The following is a 22,361-nucleotide window of genomic DNA, read 5'->3' as shown; positions in this document are numbered from 1 at the left end:
ATCTGTCAAATATACAGTACACTGTATCCACCTACATCAGATATAAAGCACCTGTTACATCAATAATTCTTTATTTATTCCAGCACCATTTGCACTTTTGCATTGCCCTATTGTATTACTGTTTACTATCCTCATAGAGCTGTTTGTTTAAATGTGTGTGCTTAAACGTGTATGTTTATTTGTTTCACAGACATAAAATATAAATTACATTGATGAAATACAAAATACATGTGAGGGTGTGGTAGAAACCTGTAATGGCTTATATAAAAAAATCAAAAAATCAATACCTGCCCTTGTTTTAACCGTTTGTCTATTTCTGTATACTTTTAGAGCCACAAAAAGCCAGGGGCAAAGTGCCCAGTGGTATATCAAAAGAGAATTTAGGTTTGCTTTAACATCTGTAACGTAACCAGCTATCACCATATTGTTAAAGTCATACAATTGGACACATAGTATATATCTTATGCTGTTATTATGGGCAATCACAGACTCTGTGGAACACAAATCATCATCATTTCTGAGCTTGTGGTGCCCTCCTGTGTGTGATACAGGTAAGAGCATCCTTAACAGGACAATGTAACTTACAATGAAGTACTATACTTATTGCAAATACATATTTAATTAATGTTTGTATCTTAACTACATTAGTAGCTAACTAAGGCAAAATGACAAAATGTATTACAATACACTTGGAATACTGAGTTTTAGGATAGTGATGTATTTCTCAAGTGTTTGACTGAAAAGCAACAGTCTGTGCACAGTAAAATTTAAATAATATACATGTTAATGTCACAGTACATATTTATTTAATAGGCCATGCAAAAATGCATGTTCAACATTGTTCTTTTGGAATTCAAAAAAAGGTTGTTTGAACAAAATCACAGTAATGTAACACAAAAATTGAAAATTATTGTATTTTAAACATCGGATCAGCTTATGAATAAATGAATATGACTAAATCCACAAAATCAAAACAAAATAAAACTAGATTCTGATAGAAACAGATAGAGGTCTCGGTTAAATACAAGAGAGACATTTTTATGTGAGTAATACATTGTTTAAGGGTTATTAAAAGTAATTTAGTTTTATTAATAATAGAACATGCATTAAAGATACTAACTGCAAAACATTGCAAATTGTCACATAATTGTTAAAGTACATCATTATAAAAGCAAATGTAGAAATTGTATTTTTGATGCAGATAATTTCATTATGGAATAAAAAAACATTTCAATTTTCATTATTAAAAAATTACTCATATTTACAATGACTTGTGAGCTACAGTACACTTTTAACGTAAGACTTTTTAAGAGATTATACTTGACAAATGTTTTCCTTTGCAAAACAATGGTATTAATAATGTACGAGACAGGAATGCACACAAAATGTGACATGACATTCATTAAAGGTCCTAGGCATGCTGCTTTTCGGATTATTTTATATAAGCCTTAGTGGTCCCCTAATACTGTATCTGAAGTCTCTTTCCTGAAATTCAGCCTTAGTGCAGAATTACAGCCACTAGAGCCAGTCCCACAATGAGGTTTCCTTAGGATGTGCCATTTCTTTTTCTGTAGCTATTGCTACTGCTATTGAGGAGGAGAGAGGGGGGGCAAGGTGGAGGGTGGGGGTGTGGCCTTGACCCACTGCCATGCTTCACTTGTTTGCAAGCCATGATGTCTCTCTCTTTCTCATGGGCGGGCAAAATTCTCTGGGTAGGCAAAGCAGAGAAAGGGGAGGTAACCTTACTCCTTATGACGTCCTCCTACTTATAAAAGTATCGCTGCCATCTTGTTATTTTGGAGCCAGAGTCTGTCATCAAATAACTATTTTAAACCAAATTTTAATTAACACTTGAATATACATGAGCGTGATCAGAACTACCTAAAATGACAGAAACCATCTTTGAAAAAATGTATCTGACATGTACTTTTTTTGGTTCGGTCCAAGTCACATCCGCTAATATGGAGGGGGCGGGATTTATGACATAAGTATACTGCAGCCAGGCACAAGGGGGCAATCCAGATTTTTCGGCTTCACTTACACAGTCAATGCATCAACCCCTGGTTGGAATAGGCTGCTTTCAAAGTTTAGTTAATGTCAAGTGCAACAGGGCCTTTCATTGAGAAACCGATAATGAATGACACTTTTGACCCCGGTGCATACCCACTCAGCTGACTTGGAAACATTGGGGTGACTTCAACCTTCAGCTCTGGGAAACAAGTATCTGCCAATATTTTGTTGTTCTTTGCCTCGCCAGTTACCCTTAAGAGGCGCTCCTCCACCTTCTTCTCTTTCCATATTTTGCCATTTTCCCACATGGAGGCAAACTCTTCCTGCCGAGCCTTGATGCAACCTTTGATTTCCCCAAAGTGTACCAGTCGTTCATAGCCCTGCTTCTTCCCCAGGAAGAAATGGACAATGGGCCTCTTGCCATTGTACACTTCCTTCATAACTGTGTGATAAGAGGTCATCATCTGTGAGATGTAATTCCTCAGACTTCTAGGTGGAGCCACGTACTGCTGTGGCCACAACAGCACGACTGCAATGAAGTGCAGTGGCAAGTTCTCACTTATTGGGATTTGCTCACGCAGAACTTGGCAAAGGCGATCAAGTAGTTTCTGGTACGGCTCAAGATGTTGGGATTCCAGTTTAATACAACTCAACACAACATTGACATAGATGAAGTTGATTCTCTCCTTCACAGTGGGCTTATGTTCAGGTGCACAAACAAAAGCATAGAGTCTGGCAATCTTCTTCATTATTTCAGGTGAGATGTCATTTGACAGACAATTTAGAATCCCGGAGTAGGTATCAGCTTTTTGCATCTCCAGGTATTGTCTTGCCTCGTGTAGTTTCAGCATGTTATTCGAATTTTTTTTTTTTTTTTTTCTTTTTTTCAAAATTTTTTTTTTCATTTTCATAAAAATTGTCAAGAAAGTCAAAGTTCACCTTCATCCTATTTCTGAGGTTGTAAAGTACATCCTCAAACTGTTTGAGAATTGTGTAGTGGTGTGCATGTTTGTTGTGCCGTTTATCTTTTGTTTCTACAGCCTGAAGTTTCATATCTCCAGAGAGAACACCACTCATTATGTCATGGCGGACATTGTCAGAAGAAAATATGGGGGTCTTTTCCAGCACTTCGATGACAAGTACTCCAACTTGAATTTCTCCAAGGCACCCTGCTGTATTAAAAGGGCAGTTGTCTGTCTTGGTGTTCAACCGCTGAATTGACTCCTTTTTCGCAAGGTTCTGTGTGTCTTTGAATGCATCTATTGCTGACTGAGCCATTTTAAGAAACATTTCCAATTTTTCAGGACGAATCGGCACTTCCTTGTAGTTTGCAATGGCATCCTTGAGCTTGTGCTTGATAACTTGTGCGGATGTGTCTGCGAAATATGAGCTGTCTTTGGAAAGATCTCTAGCTCTATATGCCCAAACTTCTGCCTCTGAGAAATCCTTCTTTTTTAGGTAGTAGTACCTGGCAAGTAACTGAGAGACAACTGCATCTTTCGGAAATCTTTTAGATGCATTTTGAAGCACCATCTCTTCCAGTCCTGGGGTTTCACCTAAGATGTCTTGAATTAGGGGAGAGAACTTAGATTCCTCCATTGAATGATGTCTCTTCACCAAAATGTAGTGGACATCTTGCAGGAGTTTGTCTTTGCCTTGTGTGCTCTCATAAAGCTTGTCTGTGGTCAGCAGTAGGTCGGTGATATTAGCTTTACTCACATTGTGTGTTGTTGTAAGTTCCTGCAAACAGTGACTTGCGATACTTGAATGGATAATTTTCACAGCTTTGAAAACTACCATACCCTGAACTGAGCAGGTGGCAACTAAAGTGGAGAATTTCCCAAATCCATCTTCGACTTTCATTGTTCCACAAACTGGTTTTGGTTGAAGACCAAGAAATTCCTCACACAGAGACACAGAGAGTGAGGCATTCTTGCAGTATACATTCAACAGAACTAAAACAGCCAGGAGTTGTGCATGTTTCTGATTTATGTTGAAGCTTTTCAGAGTGTTGCGGGCCACACCCTGAACATATTCTGGCTTGAAGTTCTTCTTCATGATCATGAACCCATAGAACGTGTCTGCATTCTTGTGTGTTTTCTCTATTACTTTAAGCTTATCCTCAAACAGTTTCTGCTCAGTCTCAGAGAGATTATTTCCAATGAATACCATCTCTTCAGTTGGTTCAGTTTGGTCAGAGGACTCTGACCTCATACAGTTCAGGAGAATTACCTGTGGAGACTTAGACTGAATGTCTTTCTTCACACATTCTTTTTCAATGAGCTGCTGCAAGTCAAACACTTTTTCCTTATCATCAAAGTCATCTATCATCAGCAAAACAGGGACCTGTGGTAATTGCTCCTTATGGTCATGCATTAAAAGTTTGACCACTTGATCAGCGACTTCAGCAAAGTCAGCATTGCTGTCTTTGAGGACAGCACAACGGAATCTGGCCCGGTGAGCCCATAGAGTATGCATGGCCAAAGTTGTCCCACCACATCCAGGTACATGCATGAGGTTAAGCAACACACAGGCTTTTCTCAGGGAGCACAAATCTGGTAGGACTGTGTTCATGATGAAGTCAAACTTGTCTCGTTTGATAAATGGTGTGGATCCAGGCTGCTCAGAGAAATAAAAATTCCACCATGACACTTTTCCTCCTTTGTAGAAGTTCTCCTCTATGGCAATTTTGTCCTCATTTCCCCCTTCGCATTGGTTCACACACAGGACCTCTAAGGTATTCAGGCTACGCTCCACTTTCTTTTCAAGAAGCACTTTGCTTTCCCCACCACAGGGTAAGAAACGGCTGGATCTACGGTTTTTTGACAAAAGACTAAGGACAGTGCCATTGACTTCAGCAAAGCTGAGCTCGTATATGCATCTATGAGAAATGTTGATGCCGCACCGAGCATTAATTAGGTCTGTCCAGGAGGTAAATGCTTTTTCGTTATTGCATATACAGAGGATTTGATCTGTGCCTTTGAGCTCCTGCCAGAATGTACTGAAAGCCTCAACAAGAGGGTCCATCTTCTCACTCACTGTTGACAAAAGTAAGAAAATGACAAGGAATCTTTTGTTTGGAAGCACATCTTTCCGACACAAGAAAGAAATCACATCTCGAATGGAGGCTCCCTTGTCCATCAACCACTCGTCTATGTCTGAGGGTACCTCATCCTCAATACCTCCATTGCAGAATACCCAACTGGTGTTTCGAGTTAATTTCAACTTGTTTGCAATGTCTTCAATTCCTTCCGTGATTTTATACTGTGCTGGTAAATGGACACTTACTGTACTCTGCTGTTCAAAGTGACACTGCAATCCACGTTTAGCTGATTCCGGATCAAAGTCCAAAACAGCTATTGGGTTGAGCTCCACAAGAAATCCTAGTGATTCAAACTGGATTGGATGGGATTTGTTAGCTACTATCACATACTGCTCAAAGTGTGACTTATCTAAAGAGAGGGATCCACCAGTTATCATCTGACTTAATCTGGAGCCTTGAGTACTGCTTTTGATCACATTGAGGTGCTTCTCTTCAGCTTGTTTTCGGAGTTGTGATCGTTGTGCCAGACTGTCAACAAACCGCGTGTACTCTTCCATCGGTTTGGCAGATGTGGTTAGTGCGAGGAGATCCCTGCTGCTACCGCCATCTCGGACAAAGAATTGTTTTGATGGTTTTGTGTCAGTTGTGACTGTTTCTTTACCTTTTGCTTTTTTCTTGGCTTTTTTTGTGTCCATGTTGAAAGTGTGGTAGATGTTATCTTCACACAGAGCAGAGTCAGGAACTATGTCCACTTCTATCACAAATTTGTCAGATGATGTCATATTCTTATTGAGAACCCCAACAAATCGCGGATGTTTGATGCAATTTTGAGCAGTTTGTTTGTGTTTATGCTCAAAATAACCATCAATAGCAGATTTGAGCACATTTGCATAGGCTTCTGTGACCTTTTCAACCACTCCCAACACTTGACCGTGGCTGAAGTTTGGCTCGTCTCCAATTCCAAAATGTATGGTGCCATTGGTGCGGCTATTCATGCAGGCAGCTGCAAAGCGAACAGCCTCTTCTGTGAACTTGCTCATTTTAGTTTCATCCGTTGTATTGGTGAAAGCTTTGTACTCGTGGCAGGGTTCAATTAAATCTGAGGCACCTGATTCTGTAATATCAAGAATGCTGCTCTCCATGTATCTATATGTATCATCGTACCTACGAAATGGATAGGGCTTGCATGGGCTCCCAGGCAGATTTGTAGAGCTTGTTGGCTCCTCTTTCTGTAATTTCAGTCCCTCATCTCTGGCATGAATGATAAGTTTTGCTGGTCCAAAAGTCACACCAATTTGTTTTAAGTCCTCTGTATCTAAAAGCAAAAGACTAGGTCCATTAATGTCCTGCTGAAACAGTATCTCTGCAAATTTATCATCCACATCCTTCAACTTGAGAGTCCATTCTCTCACTTGATGTTTACTCCAATCCTTGATGTCAGGTGGAAGATCCTCCTCGTTCTGAAATGAAAAGTGCTGTTATTGTGTAATAATGCACCTGAAGGGGTTTAATATGTTTGAAGTGAACACATTTTATAAAGTTTTGTTGGTTTCATAACTTTATCTTTTAAATGCATGTGGATCTAATTTAAAACTTATTTTATTATAGTTTTCAGTTTAATGGGTTATGGCATTGGAGCATCTTCCTCAAAAATGCATAATGTTTTAACGGTTCTTACCTTCATTTCAGCTTCCTCTGCCATGACAGCACTGGTTCCTTCTTCACAGACGTAGCTCACTAATGCTACAAAAATAATTTAAAAAGAGCAATTCACAATAGAGGATTCGACACTATACAGATACAGATACTATAATGTCTGGATAATGTACTGGAAACATAAAATAGCCTAAATATCATATATTTCATCTTTACCTTCATTTTTTCTTGATCATACAAGAAAGCTGGCTCGCTTCTCACCAATCTTGACTACTTGACCGCTGCAAAAGAAGGCATACATATGAATATATTAATTTAACAAAGGTCTCAGCATATTAAGGACTAGGTATTGGCTATGGCTACTTTGCTACTTCCTAGCCCCTTACTTCATGCACCCGGACCACACCCATTTTAAAACTAGGTCTTTATTTTGATCTCAACTACACAGGTTTTACATTGGCTGTCATGAGAACATTATAATTGTCTCAAGAATATTTTTCCTTGGCTTCAAGTAAAGTCGAAAAATCTGGATTTGTGATCGTGTCGATTTCACCATCAAATGCTTATATAACGGTGTCATGAATAATATCCGGGACCTGTCATTTCAGTAAGACGGGATAAAAGTTAGAAGGCCAGTTTTCTGACAGGGAATCCAGTACTGAGGGGATTCGTTTTGTACAGATAATGTTGCTACCTTACATCATCACTGTTCACTTTTAAACACTTTTTTTTTTAAACTTGCATATATTTTTCTTTTAGTACAAATATTAACTATAAATACTATAAATACTGCTCAGTACAATACTGCTTTCAGATCTTTACTTAAAGTAGTAAAGGTAAAAGTAGTAGTAGGTCTGACGTAAAAGTACACAGTAAGTCAGTAGTTGTTGGGTTGCATATTAAGTGCTTTGAGGGCCTTCTGTAATTTGTTATTTTTGGGGTTCAATGGTTCTGGAGAAAGCTGCAAGCAGCGATACAGGAAGCCAAGTAGTAAGCCTATTCTAAACAGGCACATTTTGAACGGGCACTGCAGTAGTACATAAAACTATCTATTGATGACTCTGATAATAATTATAAAATAATGTGGGGAATAAAAAGTCCCAGTACTAGGTTGGATCCCACTTTATCACGATAAAGCTGATCTGTTATTTTTCCCTTTCCTTAGACTGCACTGAATGAAAATGAATCTGTTGAATCATGTTTCGGTGAAACAAAGACATCACATATATACCATAAAAATAATTATATATAATATCATATATTAGTTATACCTGTAGGTAAACCTGTTCTCTGTCATATGTCAGCGATGACAGAGGCCTGTTGTATCACCCAACTGGAATTGGTGCTATAAAAAGTAACTAAATAAGGCAGAGAAAACACCTACCCTACCCAACCTATGCCTACAGCCAAAGCAACTAAAAAGATAAGAAAGTGGCCAGGACACCTCAATAACCTACAGTATTAGCTGCGTCAGCCCTAGTGTCCATGAGATATAACATTTAGGCTAGTTTACTACATTTAAGTGTGGATGAATGCAATAGTTCCACTTATGAACTAATGATATTTTCATATCAATACTAATCCACACACTTGCATTTTAAAATTCCCTATCTAATCTGTTTTCTCTAAATTTTTATTACTAAAGTCTAATGGCGCAATGAGATGCACTCTCTTGGGTACGCCTTTATTTGACAAATTCAGGATTTCACCACTGCTCTCTGGTGCCCACTGTGCATCAAATAAAACCAGGAAGAAGCTGTACATTTAAATCTGGGTCCGTGTAGGTCCAGGTACCGTTCGTTCATTTGTTTTTGCTGTCACATATGAAATCAAAAAAACGAGAAAACAACTCCTTTTTCCGTTTTTCCGTTTTTTTAGAAAAACGAAAAATCGAAATTATGACTTGATTTTTGGTTTTCCCGTTCTTGCACGGAAATCAGAAAAACCACTTGATATTCCGATTTTCCCCTGTGGGTGGTGCTAAATCTGATTGGCAGGATATGCATTCATTGTTTTTCAAATTAAGAGTTTACCCACACTTTATTTGTTAGCCTGTAAAATTAATAGTCTATATGTAAAATGAATAGTCTATATGCATGCTTTTTGTCACCCAATTATTTGGCTTAACTGACTGAAAACATCTATTGAAATAGCCTAAATGTAAACATGTTCACGCATTGACAGACAAAAGGCACAATCTATTTTTGTAGGATAGATAGATAGATAGATAGATCGATAGATCGATAGATAGATAGATACTTTATTGATCCCCAAGGGGAAATTCAAGGTTCCAGTAGCTTAAAGACATCACACACAACATACACATACATCACTAACAGGATCATAAAAAAGCAACTCCACATGAATAGCATGGACAATGAAATAAAAAATACTAAATAAATAAAAAAAATCCACATGAATGTACTAAGGGATGTATAAGCATGAGACGCTTGTAGTGATAGGGCAGGGACTGACCCTGTGATTCAGTATGAGAGTGTGTGTCATGGTGGTAGTGCAAATAGGTCCAATAGTGCGAGGATAAAGTAGACCAGCATTAAATATGGACAATATAAGAGATCAAAAGTCAATATTAGAGGTTTGAAGTATTAGGGTTACAGCCATTGTTCATGTATTAAGTTATGTTAGACCTCAGTCCAGGCTGGCGGGAGGAGGGAGGGAGGGATTGTGCATATATGGGCTAATATAGCCAGTAAACGGTGTAAACAGTAAACAGTGGGCCAGTGGACAGTCAGTACATAACTGTTATTGTAGGAGGTAGTGGAAGTGGTGGAGAGGGAGGAGAGGCAGACAGACTATGCAGAGAAGTCTCTCTCTCCTCTTCTCTTTAGTGAAGCATTGTAGAGTTGTCTGGCCCTGGGGACAAATTACTTTAATGCGTTAGCTACATAATAGTTATAATAGAGTATGCTAACGTTAGATTGTAGTGGAACGAAGCAGCACTTTCTAAGGTCAAAAATCGCAGATAAAGGGTTCTGAACCAAACACTACCCAATCGGACATGTTTCAGCAGGAATGTGACCCGGAATTGGGGAGAATTTAACAACACTGCCAGCTAAGATGACATGTTTACTGCCGTTAGCATGTAGCTACTGTAGTGGTATACAGCAGTGGTGATTGGAAGAGCTGTCATTCCGTCTTTGAAAGGACACTTATGTACGTTTACACTTCATCGCATTAATAATATACAGTCTATGGTTAATAGTCTTGATTGTTTGTATGACTATTGTATAAGAAGGATTTAATAAAAAAATAAAGTTGGGATGTTTGGTCGCTGTTGGTCGTCAAGTGTTTCAACACATGCGTGGTACAAATCGCACAGGGACTGAGCCTTGTTCCACGCAAGCCCAACACAGTCCAACTTCTTCCTGAATGCAGATACTTTATCATGTACCAAAAAGACATGGCACTCCTTTCCATAGATCATTTCATTATTTTTAATATTTTTTAAATATTCCCCTGCTTTTTTTACGCCTACTACACTAACCTTTTCTCAGAGTCTCTCTCTTTTTCCAAAGTGACAGATAAAATCTCTTACTTTTGACCTAAACAGGTGTTACTTTATGTGAATGTATACATTTTTAAATGGTTTCTTTAACAAATGTCCTTGGTAACTTTGGCCCAAAGTAATCTGTGATAAACAGTATTATGTTTCATCTGATTATTTATTATCGTCAAATTAATCCAGCAATTATGTTTTTTAGTTCTCGATCGAATTTAACCCTCATGCCCTCCTTAAAAAAACATACTCTCGACACCTTTGAGGCAAAAATGTCGTGTTATTAAATCATCATATATCAATATTTTTTTCTGCTTTTTTTCATAAATCACTTAAACAACTTCTAACCTAATCAAAACTACCAAACATTCAATCATTTTCAGGATTTTAACCCTTTAAATGCCAGTTTATGTATTTGAAGTATTTCATTTTTTATTACAAAAAAACACAAAAAATGATTTTTTTTCCAGATAATGAATAATATCTAGATGGGGCTTTGGTGGGGATTAGAGGCTTGGATATGTCAAAGATAAGCAACAAAATTAATTTGATTGCATTAGTATTTTTTACATAGTGCCAGATACTCCCTTTGGACACCTTCGAGGCAAAAATGTACATGTCCAAAAAACATGTCCAAAAAACTGATATTAAATCATCATATATCAATATTTTTTAATTTCTAAATTGCTCAAAACTACCAAACATTTAATAATTTTCTGGATTTTAACCCTTTAAATGCCAGTTTTAAATCTTTGAAGTAACAATTATTTATGAAAAACCCAACAAAACATTAATTACAGTGCCTTGCGAAAGTATTCGGCCCCCTTGAACTTTTCGACCTTTTGCCACATTTCAGGCCTCAAACATAAAGATATAAAACTGTAATTTTTTGTGAAGAATCAACAACAAGTGGGACACAATCATGAAGTGGAACGAAATTTATTGGATATTTCAAACCTTTTAAACAAATAAAAAACTGAAATATTGGGCGTGCAAAATTATTCAGCCCCCTTAAGTTAATACTTTGTAGCGCCACCTTTGGCTGCGATTACAGCTGTAAGTCGCTGCGGGGTATGTCTCCATCAGTTTTGCACATCCGAGAGACTGACATTTTTGCCCATTCCTCCTTGCAAAACAGCTCGAGCTCAGTGAGGTTGGATGGAGAGCGTTTGTGAACAGCAGTTTTCAGTTCTTTCCACAGATTCTCGATTGGATTCAGGTCTGGACTTTGACTTGCGCCAGTCTAACACCTGGATATGTTTATTTGTGAACCATTCCATTGTAGATTTTGCTTTATGTTTTGGATCATTGTCTTGTTGGAAGACAAATCTCCGTCCCAGTCTCAGGTCTTTTGCAGACTCCATCAGGTTTTCTTCCAGAATGGTCCTGTATTTGGCTCCATCCATCTTCCCATCAATTTTAACCATCTTCCCTGTCCCTGCTGAAGAAAAGCAGGCCCAAACCATGATGCTGCCACCACCATGTTTGACAGTGGGGATGGTGTGTTTAGGGTGATGAGCTGCGTTGCTTTTACGCCAAACATAACGCGTTTGCATTGTTGCCAAAAGTTCGATTTTGGTTTCATCTGACCACAGCACCTTCTTCCACATGTTTGGTGTGTCTCCCAGGTGGCTTTTGGCAAACTTTTAAACGACACTTTTTATGGATATCTTTAAGAAATGGCTTTCTTCTTGCCACTCTTCCATAAAGGCCAGATTTGTGCAGTATACGACTGATTGTTGTCCTATGGACAGAGTCTCCCACCTCAGCTGTAGATCTCTGCAGTTCATCCAGAGTGATCATGGGCCTCTTGGCTGCATCTCTGATCAGTCTTCTTATTGTATGAGCTGAAAGTTTAGAGGGATGGCCGGGTCTTCGTAGATTTGCAGTGGTCTGATACTCCTTCCATTTCAATATTATCGCTTGCACAGTGCTCCTTGGGATGTTTAAAGCTTGGGAAATCTTTTTGTTTCCAAATCCGGCTTTAAACTTCTCCACAACAGTATCTCGGACCTGCCTGGTGTGTTCCTTGTTCTTCATGAGTGCTCTTCTGCGCTTTACACGGACCTCTGAGACTATCACAGAGCAGGTGCATTTATACGGAGACTTGATTACACACAGCTGGATTCTATTTATCATCATTAGTCATTTAGGTCAACATTGGATTATTCAGAGATCCTCACTGAACTTCTGGAGAGAGTTTGCTGCACTGAAAGTAAAGGGGCTGAATAATTTTGCACGCCCAATTTTTCAGTTTTTTATTTCTTAAAAAAGTTTGAAATATCCAATAAATTTCATTCCACTTCATGATTGTGTCCCACTTGTTGTTGATTCTTCACAAAAAATTACAGTTTTATATCTTTATGTTTGAAGCCTGAAATGTGGCAAAAGGTCGAAAAGTTCAAGGGGGCCGAATACTTTCGCAAGGCACTGTATTTTCCATAAAATAAATCATAGGGGAATGGGGATTTGGTGGGGATTAGAGGCTTGGATATGTCAAAGATAAGCAACAAAACTGATTTGATTGCATTAGTATTTTTTATGTAATTCCACCTTCGAGGCAAAAATGGCCCCATTGACTTCCATTATAACCACATGTTTTGATCTCACTGCCTTTACAGTATATAACCATGCATTCTGTAATGTCAGCATTTCATTTGGAAGAAAACTAGTCATATTTGACATTACAGGTTCACGCAAACTCACACACACACACACACACACACACACACACACACACACACACACACACACACACACACACACACACACACACACACAACACACACACACACACACACAGAGCTCCATAATATAACTATAATTTCATGCATCGGCCTACAAGGCCAAAATGGTTGAATCTGGTGAAATACTGTAAAAATGTCAAATATTTTCTTCCAAATGAAATGCTGACATTACAGAATGCATGGTTATATACTGTAAAGGCAGTGAGATCAAAACATGTGGTTATAATGGAAGTCAATGGGGCCATTTTTGCCTCGAAGGTGTCCAGAGGGAGTATCTGGAATTACATAAAAAATACTAATGCAATCAAATCAGTTTTGTTGCTTATCTTTGACATATCCAAGCCTCTAATCCCCACCAAAGCCTCATCTACATATTATTCATTTTATGGGAAAAAAATCATATTTTGTGTTTTTTTTTATAAATAATTACATACTTCAAATACATAAACTGGCATTTAAAGGGTTAAAATCCTGAAAATGATTGAATGTTTGGTGGTTTTGATTAGGTAAGAAGTTGTTTAAGTGATTCATGAAAAAAAAGCAGAAAACAATATTGATATATGATGATTTAATAACAGTTTTTGTGTGCGTGGACATTTTTGCCTCGAAGGTGTCCAGAGGGTACAAAATGAATCATTTAAGTATAAAAGACATGTAAGAGTAAAAAACACTGGATTTAAAAAAAATGGCTGAAAAGAAGGATTCCTACAAAATTTCATGCCATAAGAAGTAACACAGCAAAAATTATCACAAAATGAAAAAAAAACTTGAGAAAAATGTACAAAAATGACCGAAGAGGGCATGAGGGTTAAGATGTATAAGCTCAGATCAATGAGGCATGTGGGCCATAAATAACAAATAGACAAAACAAGAATTTAAGTTAATAAAAACATCTAAAACAAAGAATAAATGTATTATTTAAATTTGTATGATGAGTATTAATGGAACGGTCATTTTGTCAGTCATAACAGACTGAGAAAGTAATTTGTCCCCAGGGCCAGACAACTCTACAATGCTTCACTAAAGAGAAGAGGAGAGAGAGACTTCTCTGCATAGTCTGTCTGCCTCTCCTCCCTCTGCACCACTTCCACTACCTCCTATAATAACAGTTATGTACTGACTGTCCACTGGCCCACTGTTTACTGTTTACACTGTTTACTGGCTATATTAGCCCATATATGCACAATCCCTCCCTCCCTCCTCCCGCCAGCCTGGACTGAGGTCTAACATAACTTAATACATGAACAATGGCTGTAACCCTATTACTTCAAACCTCTAATATTGACTTTTGATCTCTTATATTGTCCATATTTAATGCCGGTCTCTAGACTTTATCCTTACACTATTGGACCTATTTGCACTACCACCATGACACACACTCTCATACTGAATCACAGGGTCAGTCTCAGAGGCGTCTCATGCTTATACATCACTTAGTACAGTCATGTGGATTTTTCATTGGATTTTTTTATTTATTTAGTATTATTTTTTTTTTATTTATTTAGTATTTTTTATTTCATTGTCCATGCTATTCATGTGGAGTTGCTTTTTTATGATCCTGTTTGTGATGTATGTGTATGTTGTGTGTGATGTCTTTAAGCTACTGGAACCTTGAATGGGGATCCCATGGGGATCAATAAAGTATCTATCTATCTAACTATCTATCTATCTATCTATAAATCTATCTATATATGTATATTTTTGACTGGGAACAAAAAATTGGTTAACATGACTTTGAACACAACAGGATTAAACAATGAAATGGGTCTTCTCCTCTCCTACAAAAATAGATTGTGCCTTTTGTCTGTCAATGCGTGAACATGTTTACATTTAGGCTATTTCAATAGATTTTTTCAGTCAGTTAAGACAAATAATTGGGTGACAAAAAGCATGCATATAGACTATTAATTTTACATATAGACTATTAATTTTACAGGCTAACAAATAAAGTGTGGGTAAACTCTTAATTTGAAAAACAATGAATGCATATCCTGCCAATCAGATTTGCACCACCCACAGGGGGAAAATCGGAATATCAAGTGGTTTTTCTGATTCTGCCGCAAGAACGGGAAAACCAAAAAATCAAGTCATAATTTCGGTTTTTGGTTTTTCTAAAAAAACGGAAAACGGAAAAGGGAGTTGTTTTTCTCGTTTTTTGATTTCATATGTGACAGCAAAAAACAAATGAACGAACGGTACATTGACCGCGATTCATTCGATCATTTTTTACGAAAAACGGGAAAACAACTCCTTTGTCCGTTTTTTAAGAAAACAAAAACGAATATGACTTTATTCCTTTCGTATGGTGGTGCTAATTCTGATTGGCAGGATATGCATTCATTGTTTTTCAAATTAAGAGTTTGCCCACACGTACTGGTTAGCCTGTAAAATGAATAGTCTATATGTAAAATGAATAGTCTATATGTATGCTTTTGTCACCTAATTATTTGGCTTTAACTGACTGAAAAAATCTATTGTAAAATAGCCTAAATGTAAACATGTTCACGCATTGACAGACAAAAGGCATGATCTGTTTTTGTAGGAGAGGGGAAGACCCATCTCATTGTTTAATCCTGTTGTGTTCAAAGTCATGTTAAACAATTTTTTGTTCCCAGTCAAAGATAAATAGATAGATAGATAGATAGATAGACAGATAAGATAGATAGATAGATAGATAGATAGATAGATAGATAGATAGATAGATAGATAGATAGATAGATAGATAGATAGATAGATAGATAGATAGATAGATATTTTATTGATCCCCAAGGGGCAAGGTCTCAGAAGATCACAAACAGGACCATAAAAAGCAAATCGCATGATATAGCATGGACAATAAAATAAAATACTAAAAAATTAACACAATAAATTCAAACATAAAAATTCAATGAATGTTAAAGGATGTATAAGCATGATATACTTGCGTAAAGGACTGACCCTGTGAGTTCATATGAGTGTGTGTCATGGTGGTAGCAGGTACGCAAATAGTGCAAGGATAAAGTCTAGAGACCAGCATTAAATATGGACAATATAAGAGATCAAAAGTCAATATTAGAGGTTTGAAGTTAAAGGACAGCCATTGTTCATTGTTAAGTTATGTTAGACCTCAGTGGCTGAAGCGGGAGAGGAGGGATTATATGCGGGTAAGTTGTTAAACAGGTAAACAAAGTAAACGGGCCAGTGGATGTCAGTACATAACTGTTAATATATAGTGGAAGGGTGGAGGAGAGAGGGAGACAGAATATGCAGAGAAGCTCTCTCCTCTTCTTAGTAGCATAGAGTGGTCGTTCTGTGACAATCAGTCATGACTGACAAAATGACCATTCATTTATTTTCATACAAATTTAAATAATACATCTATTCTTTGTTTTAGATGTTTTATTAACTTAATTCTCTATGAATAATTTTTTTTTTGTTTATTTGTTAATTATGGCCCGTATGCCTCATTGATCTGAGCTTATACATCTTAAATTCCATAAAAAATAAAAAGCAAAATTGGTGGATTATTTTGATAATAAATAATCAGATGAAACATAGTATATACTTTTACAGATTATACCAAGGACATTTGTTAAGAAACCATTTAAAACGTATAGCAGTAACACCTGTTTGGGTCAAAGTGAGATTTTATCTATCACTTTGGAAAAGAGTTAGCGTAGAAAGGTTAGGAATGTGACAAGCAGAAATATAAAAATATAAAATAATAAAATGATCTATGGAAAGGAGTGCCATGTCTTTTTGGTACATGATAAACTATTGCATTTAGGAAGAATTTCTGGACTATTTTGTACACGCATGCATTGAAATTCTACTTGATTCAACAACAGTAACTTTTAAATTAAATCTTATTTATAATAATAACAATCAAGACTAATAACCATAGACTATATATTATTAATGCATTAGCATACAGCTACATAATAGTTATAATAGAGTATGCTAGATTGTAGTGGAATGAAGCAGCACTTTCTAAGGTCAAAAATCGCAGATAAAGGGTTCTGAACCAAACACTACCCAATCGGACATGTTTCAGCAGGAATGTGACCCGGAATTGGGGAGAATTTAACAACACTGCCAGCTAAGATGACATGTTTACTGCCGTTAGCATGTAGCTACTATAGTGGTATACAGCAGTGGTGGTTGGAAGAGCTGTCATTCCGTCTTCGAAAGGACACTTATGTACGTTTACACTTCATCGCATTAATAATATACAGTCTATGGTTATTAGTCTTGATTGTTTGTATGACTATTGTATAAGAAAGATTTAATTTAAAAAAAGTTGTGATGTTTGGTCACTGTTGGTTGTCAAGTGTTTCAACGCATGCGTGGTACAAATGGCACAGGGACTGAGCCTTGTTCCACGCGAGCCCAACACAGTCCAACTTCTTCCTGAATGCAGATAGTTTATCATGTACCAAAAAGACATGGCACTCCTTTCCATAGATCATTTTATTATTTTTTATATATTTTTTTGATATTTCCATGCTTTTTTCACACCTACTACGCTAACCTTTTCTCTGAGTCTCTCTCTTTTTCCAAAGTGACAGATAAAATCTCTTACTTTTGACCCAAACAGGTGTTACTGTATACATTTTTAAATGGTTTCTTAACAAATGTCCTTGGTAATTTTGGCCCAAAGTAATCTGTGATAAACAGTATACTATGTTTCATCTGATTATTTATTATTGTCAAAATAATCCAGCAATTATGTTTTTTAGTACTCGATGGAATTTAAGATGTATAAGCTCAGATCAATGAGGCATACAGGCCATAAATAACAAATAGACAAAAAAAAATTATTCATAAGAATTTAAGTTAATAAAAACATCTAAAACAAAGAATAGATGTATTATTTAAATTTGTATGATGAGTATTAATGGAACGGTCATTTTGTCAGTCATGACAGACTGAGAAAGTAATTTGTCCCCAGGGCCAGACAACTCTACAATGCTTCACTAAAGAGAAGAGGAGAGAGAGACTTCTCTGCATAGTCTGTCTGCCTCTCCTCCCTCTCCACCACTTCCACTACCTCCTATAATAACAGTTATGTACTGACTGTCCACTGGCCCACTGTTTACTGTTTACACTGTTTACTGGCTATATTAGCCCATATATGCACAATCCCTCCCTCCCTCCTCCCGCCAGCTTGGACTGAGGTCTAACATAACTTAATACATGAACAATGGCTGTAACCCTATTACTAATATTGACTTTTGATCTCTTATATTGTCCATATTTAATGCTGGTCTCTAGACTTTATCCTTGCACTATTGGACCTATTTGCACTACCACCATGACACACACTCTCATACTGAATCACAGGGTCAGTCCCTGCCCTATCACTGCAAGTGTATCATGCTTATACATCCCTTAGTACATTCATGTGGATTTTATATGTTTTAATTTATTTAGTATTATTATTTTTTAATTTATTTAGTATTTTTTATTTTATTGTCCATGCTATTCATGTGGAGTTGCTTTTTTTTATGATCCTGTTTGTGATGTATGTTGAGCTACTGGGACCTTGAATTTCCCTATCTATCTATCTATCTATCTATCTATCTATCTATCTATCTATCTATTTATTTTTGACTGGGAACAAAAAATTGTTTAACATGACTTTGAACACAACAGGATTAAACAATGAGATGGGTCTTCCCCTCTCCTACAAAAACAGATCATGCCTTTTGTCTGTCAATGCGTGAACATGTTTACATTTAGGCTATTTTACAATAGATTTTTTTCAGTCAGTTAAGCCAAATAATTAGGTGACAAAAAGCATACATATAGACTATTCATTTTACATATAGACTATTCATTTTACAGGCTAACAAATACAGTGTGGGCAAACTCTTAATTTGAAAAACAATGAATGCATATCCTGCCAATCAGATTTAGCACCACCACAGGGGAAAATCGGAATATCAAGTGGTTTTTCTGATTTCCGTGCAAGAACGGGAAAACCAAAAATCAAGTCATAATTTCGTTTTTTTGTTTTTCTAAAAAAACGGAAAAAGGAGTTGTTTTCTCGTTTTTTCGTTTTCATATGTGAAAACAAAAACAAATGATCGGATGATACACGGACCAATCTGTCTGGGCAATACACGATTCATAGTTCAGCAAACAGAAATATCTGAATATATATTCATAATATAATATTGCATAATAGAATTATATTATGCAATGACAAAGTGGAAAAATAAGGTATATATGAAGGTAAATATGGTGCAAAACGTGAGAGCTTGTAGAATACAATGTGAGAACTTGCAGAACAAAAAAATTTAACTTGTATGTTAAAATTTGCACTTGTCAAATAAAAATGTATTTTGTAAAATAATGCATTGTAAAATAAAAATGAACTTGCACCATGTAAAAATATTCAGCATTTGAATTCAAAAAGAAAAAAAACATGAGAGCTTGTAAAAAAATCTGAACTTGTAAATTGAAATTTGCACTTGTAGAAAAATATTCACAAATGTGTAGATTGATATTTGCATGAACACAATGACAGCTGCAAACTTGTAATGCAACATTTACTCATGTACTTTTTTTTACTCAGGTTGATTTTCCATCACAACCACAACTCAGTGATTACAACCTCTCGAATCTGTCACTGTATGCGCGCCTCGCGCATCACCAAGAGGCGAATCTGCGCCGACTTTTGCAACACTTGTTGCGATACATTTGGTGCAAAACTAATTTGTACCTGTGGACTTAGGCTGTGGAGCTCTGATCCAACAGAACGGGGAAAGCAGGGTTTCTATCGCCAGATGAGGGACAACTCTGTCCGGCTTATTTAGCTATGTCGCATGGAAGCCTGGTTGAATAGCAAGCTGGCGTTAGCTAACTAACCAACCAGCCTGATTCTAAATAAATACCTTTTAATTATCTTAACACTTTTTAACAGTCAAACTGAAACACTGGCGGTGAGCTCCAGGTCCTGCAGCCGCAGACGGACCGTCACCAGCGGTATCGGCCAGCCGGAGCAACATCGCTATTATTGCCAGAAAGCCTTGCTTCCGCCTCGACCTGCAGTCGGAGCTCCAGCGGGACACAGAGAGCCCCGCGACCGGTAGCAGCTCACCGCTAGTGTTGGTGGAATAGCGAAGCGTGTAGCTAACTAACCAGCTTCTAAATAAATACCTTTTAGTTATCTAAACACTTTAACAGTCAAACTGAAACACTGGCGGTGAGCTCCAGGTCCTGCAGCCGCAGACGGACCGTCATCAGCGGGTAACAGCTGCCAAGTTCTGCATCCCTGCCAAGACTTCCATCCATAAGGGGAAATAATGATTTTATAAGGCAAAGTAGCTACTGTTTAATTAAAATGTAGGCTATATACATTCCTTTGTCATGTTCATCAATGATGATTATAATTTTACAACGTTTAGAGACATCAATGTTTTATCAGACTATCATTTCCTTGCTACCTGGGTGCAAATCTCGGCAGCAACGAGGGTTAAGAGATGACGCATCATTCGGCAAAAATAATTACTGCTGCCCGCGAGGTGGATGTAATTCTGCAGAAGCTATTGTTGCTGCCTGCCGGGTGCAATGATTGGCAGTGAGGCACAACATCAGCAAAGCAAGCTGTGGTCATGGCCGGGGATTGCCGAGATACCGGGTGCGGGGCTCTCTGTGTCCCGCTGGAGCTCCGACTGCAGGTCGAGGTCGGCAGCGGGCTTTCTGGCAATAATAGCGATGTTGCGCTTCGGCGAGCACCACTGGTGACGGGTCCGTTCGCGGCTGCAGGACCTGGAGCTCACCGCCAGTGTTTCAGTTTGACTGTTAAAAAGTGTTAAGATAATTAAAAGGTATTTATTTAGAATCAGGCTGGTTGGTTAGTTAGCTAACGCTAGCTTGCTATTCAACCAGGCTTCCATGCGACATAGCTAAATAAGCCGGACAGAGTTGTCCCTCATCTGGCGATAGAAACCCTGCTTTCCCCGTTCTGTTGGATCAGAGCTCCACAGCCTAAGTCCACAGGTACAAATTAGTTTTGCACCAAATGTATCGCAACAAGTATGTGTAAAAGTCGAGCGCGCAGATTCGCTCTTTGGTGATGCGAGAGAGCCATACAGTGACAGATTCGAGAGGTTGTAATCACTGAGTTGTGGTTGTGATGGAAAATCAACCTGAGTAAAAAGAAAAGTACATGAGTAAATGTTGCATTACAAGTTTGCAGCTGTCATTGTGTTCATGCAAATATCAATCTACACATTTGTGAATATTTTTCTACAAGTGCAAATTTCAATTTACAAGTTCAGATTTTTTACAAGCTCTCATGTTTTTTTCTTTTGTGACTTCAAATGTGAATAATTTTTACAAGTGCACATTTTTATTTTACAAGTGCAAATTTTTATTTTACAAGTGCACATTTTTATTTTACAAGTGCACATTTTATTTTACAAGTGCAAATTTTTATTTTACAAGTGCAAATTTTTATTTTACAAGTGCAAATTTTTATTTTACAAGTGCAAATTTTAACATACAAGTTAAATTTTTTTGTTCTGCAAGTTCTCACATTGTATTCTACAAGCTCTCACGTTTTGCACCATATTTACCTTCATAGGTATATTCCCAAAAGATTCAAAATCACACATAGCCTACATAAAACCTGCAAGTTAGATGCAGGAACTAGCCTACAGGCATCCACTGAGCTAGGTTTACATAGGCTACATCTTAAAACTGAGGAAATATTGGTATTCATTTAAAATTATTATTATTTATTATTATTATTATTATTATTCTAGGAACTACTTTTTCCACACTGCCAAAACAAAAATACAGACAACACCCACTTACCATCCCGGACACAAAGGCTGCTGTCCTCACCATTTAATGTGACGTCTTCAAGCAGGGTTCGTGAGACAAACCTTTCGAGACAAGTAAATATAAGACATATTTCTGTGCTGGTTCGCAGAGAGAAGATAGCAGAGCTGAGTCTGACTGCGGTGCTCGGCGGAATACATGCAGTCTTCCGGTGGGCGGTCAGCTCCGAGAAAACGAAACCCAAGCAGCACTTCCACAGAAACGAAACCTATGCGGTTCCTTTCCTCGTCGACGTTTTGGGAGGTAGTCTACTGGTAGTAAAAGCTGGTGAAGCTGTTCCCCTGCCCAGCGACTAAACTAGTTCACAAGTGTAATAGCTAGGCTATAGGCTATCCTAACTTGTAATATATATTACACATTAAGTAGGCTACTCGTGCACCTTACGCATTCTTTCAAGCGCGTGTACCCTTCACTTCAACTGCGTTTAGTAACAAGTGGTTGTCGAACAGCCTGTAATAAATTATACTGGGTGGGCTGGTGCTAAAATTGTTATTATCTCTGGTGCATGGTCCATATCACTGTGTCGTTTTTGGGCCATTTTGGGTGTTTAAAGGAT

The 22,361-nt window shown here is 37.5% G+C and overlaps 1 protein-coding gene across 1 annotated transcript; it reads right to left on the bottom strand.

Moving 5' to 3' along the window:
- Window positions 1-235: 235 nt before the first annotated feature.
- LOC120570357 (sterile alpha motif domain-containing protein 9-like) lies at window positions 236-22,051 on the bottom strand. The gene is given in 5 exon segments (XM_039818661.1): window positions 236-2,883; window positions 2,885-6,513; window positions 6,732-6,796; window positions 6,926-6,990; window positions 21,779-22,051. Coding segments are annotated over 3 exon segments (4,449 nt in total). The 5' UTR covers window positions 6,756-6,796; window positions 6,926-6,990; window positions 21,779-22,051; the 3' UTR covers window positions 236-2,087.
- Between the last annotated feature and the right edge of the window lie 310 nt (window positions 22,052-22,361).

This window comes from Perca fluviatilis, chromosome 12 (assembly GCF_010015445.1).
Source record: "Perca fluviatilis chromosome 12, GENO_Pfluv_1.0, whole genome shotgun sequence".
NCBI classification, from domain to species: Eukaryota; Metazoa; Chordata; class Actinopteri; order Perciformes; family Percidae; genus Perca; species Perca fluviatilis.
This window is presented reverse-complemented; position numbering and strand designations above follow the sequence as displayed.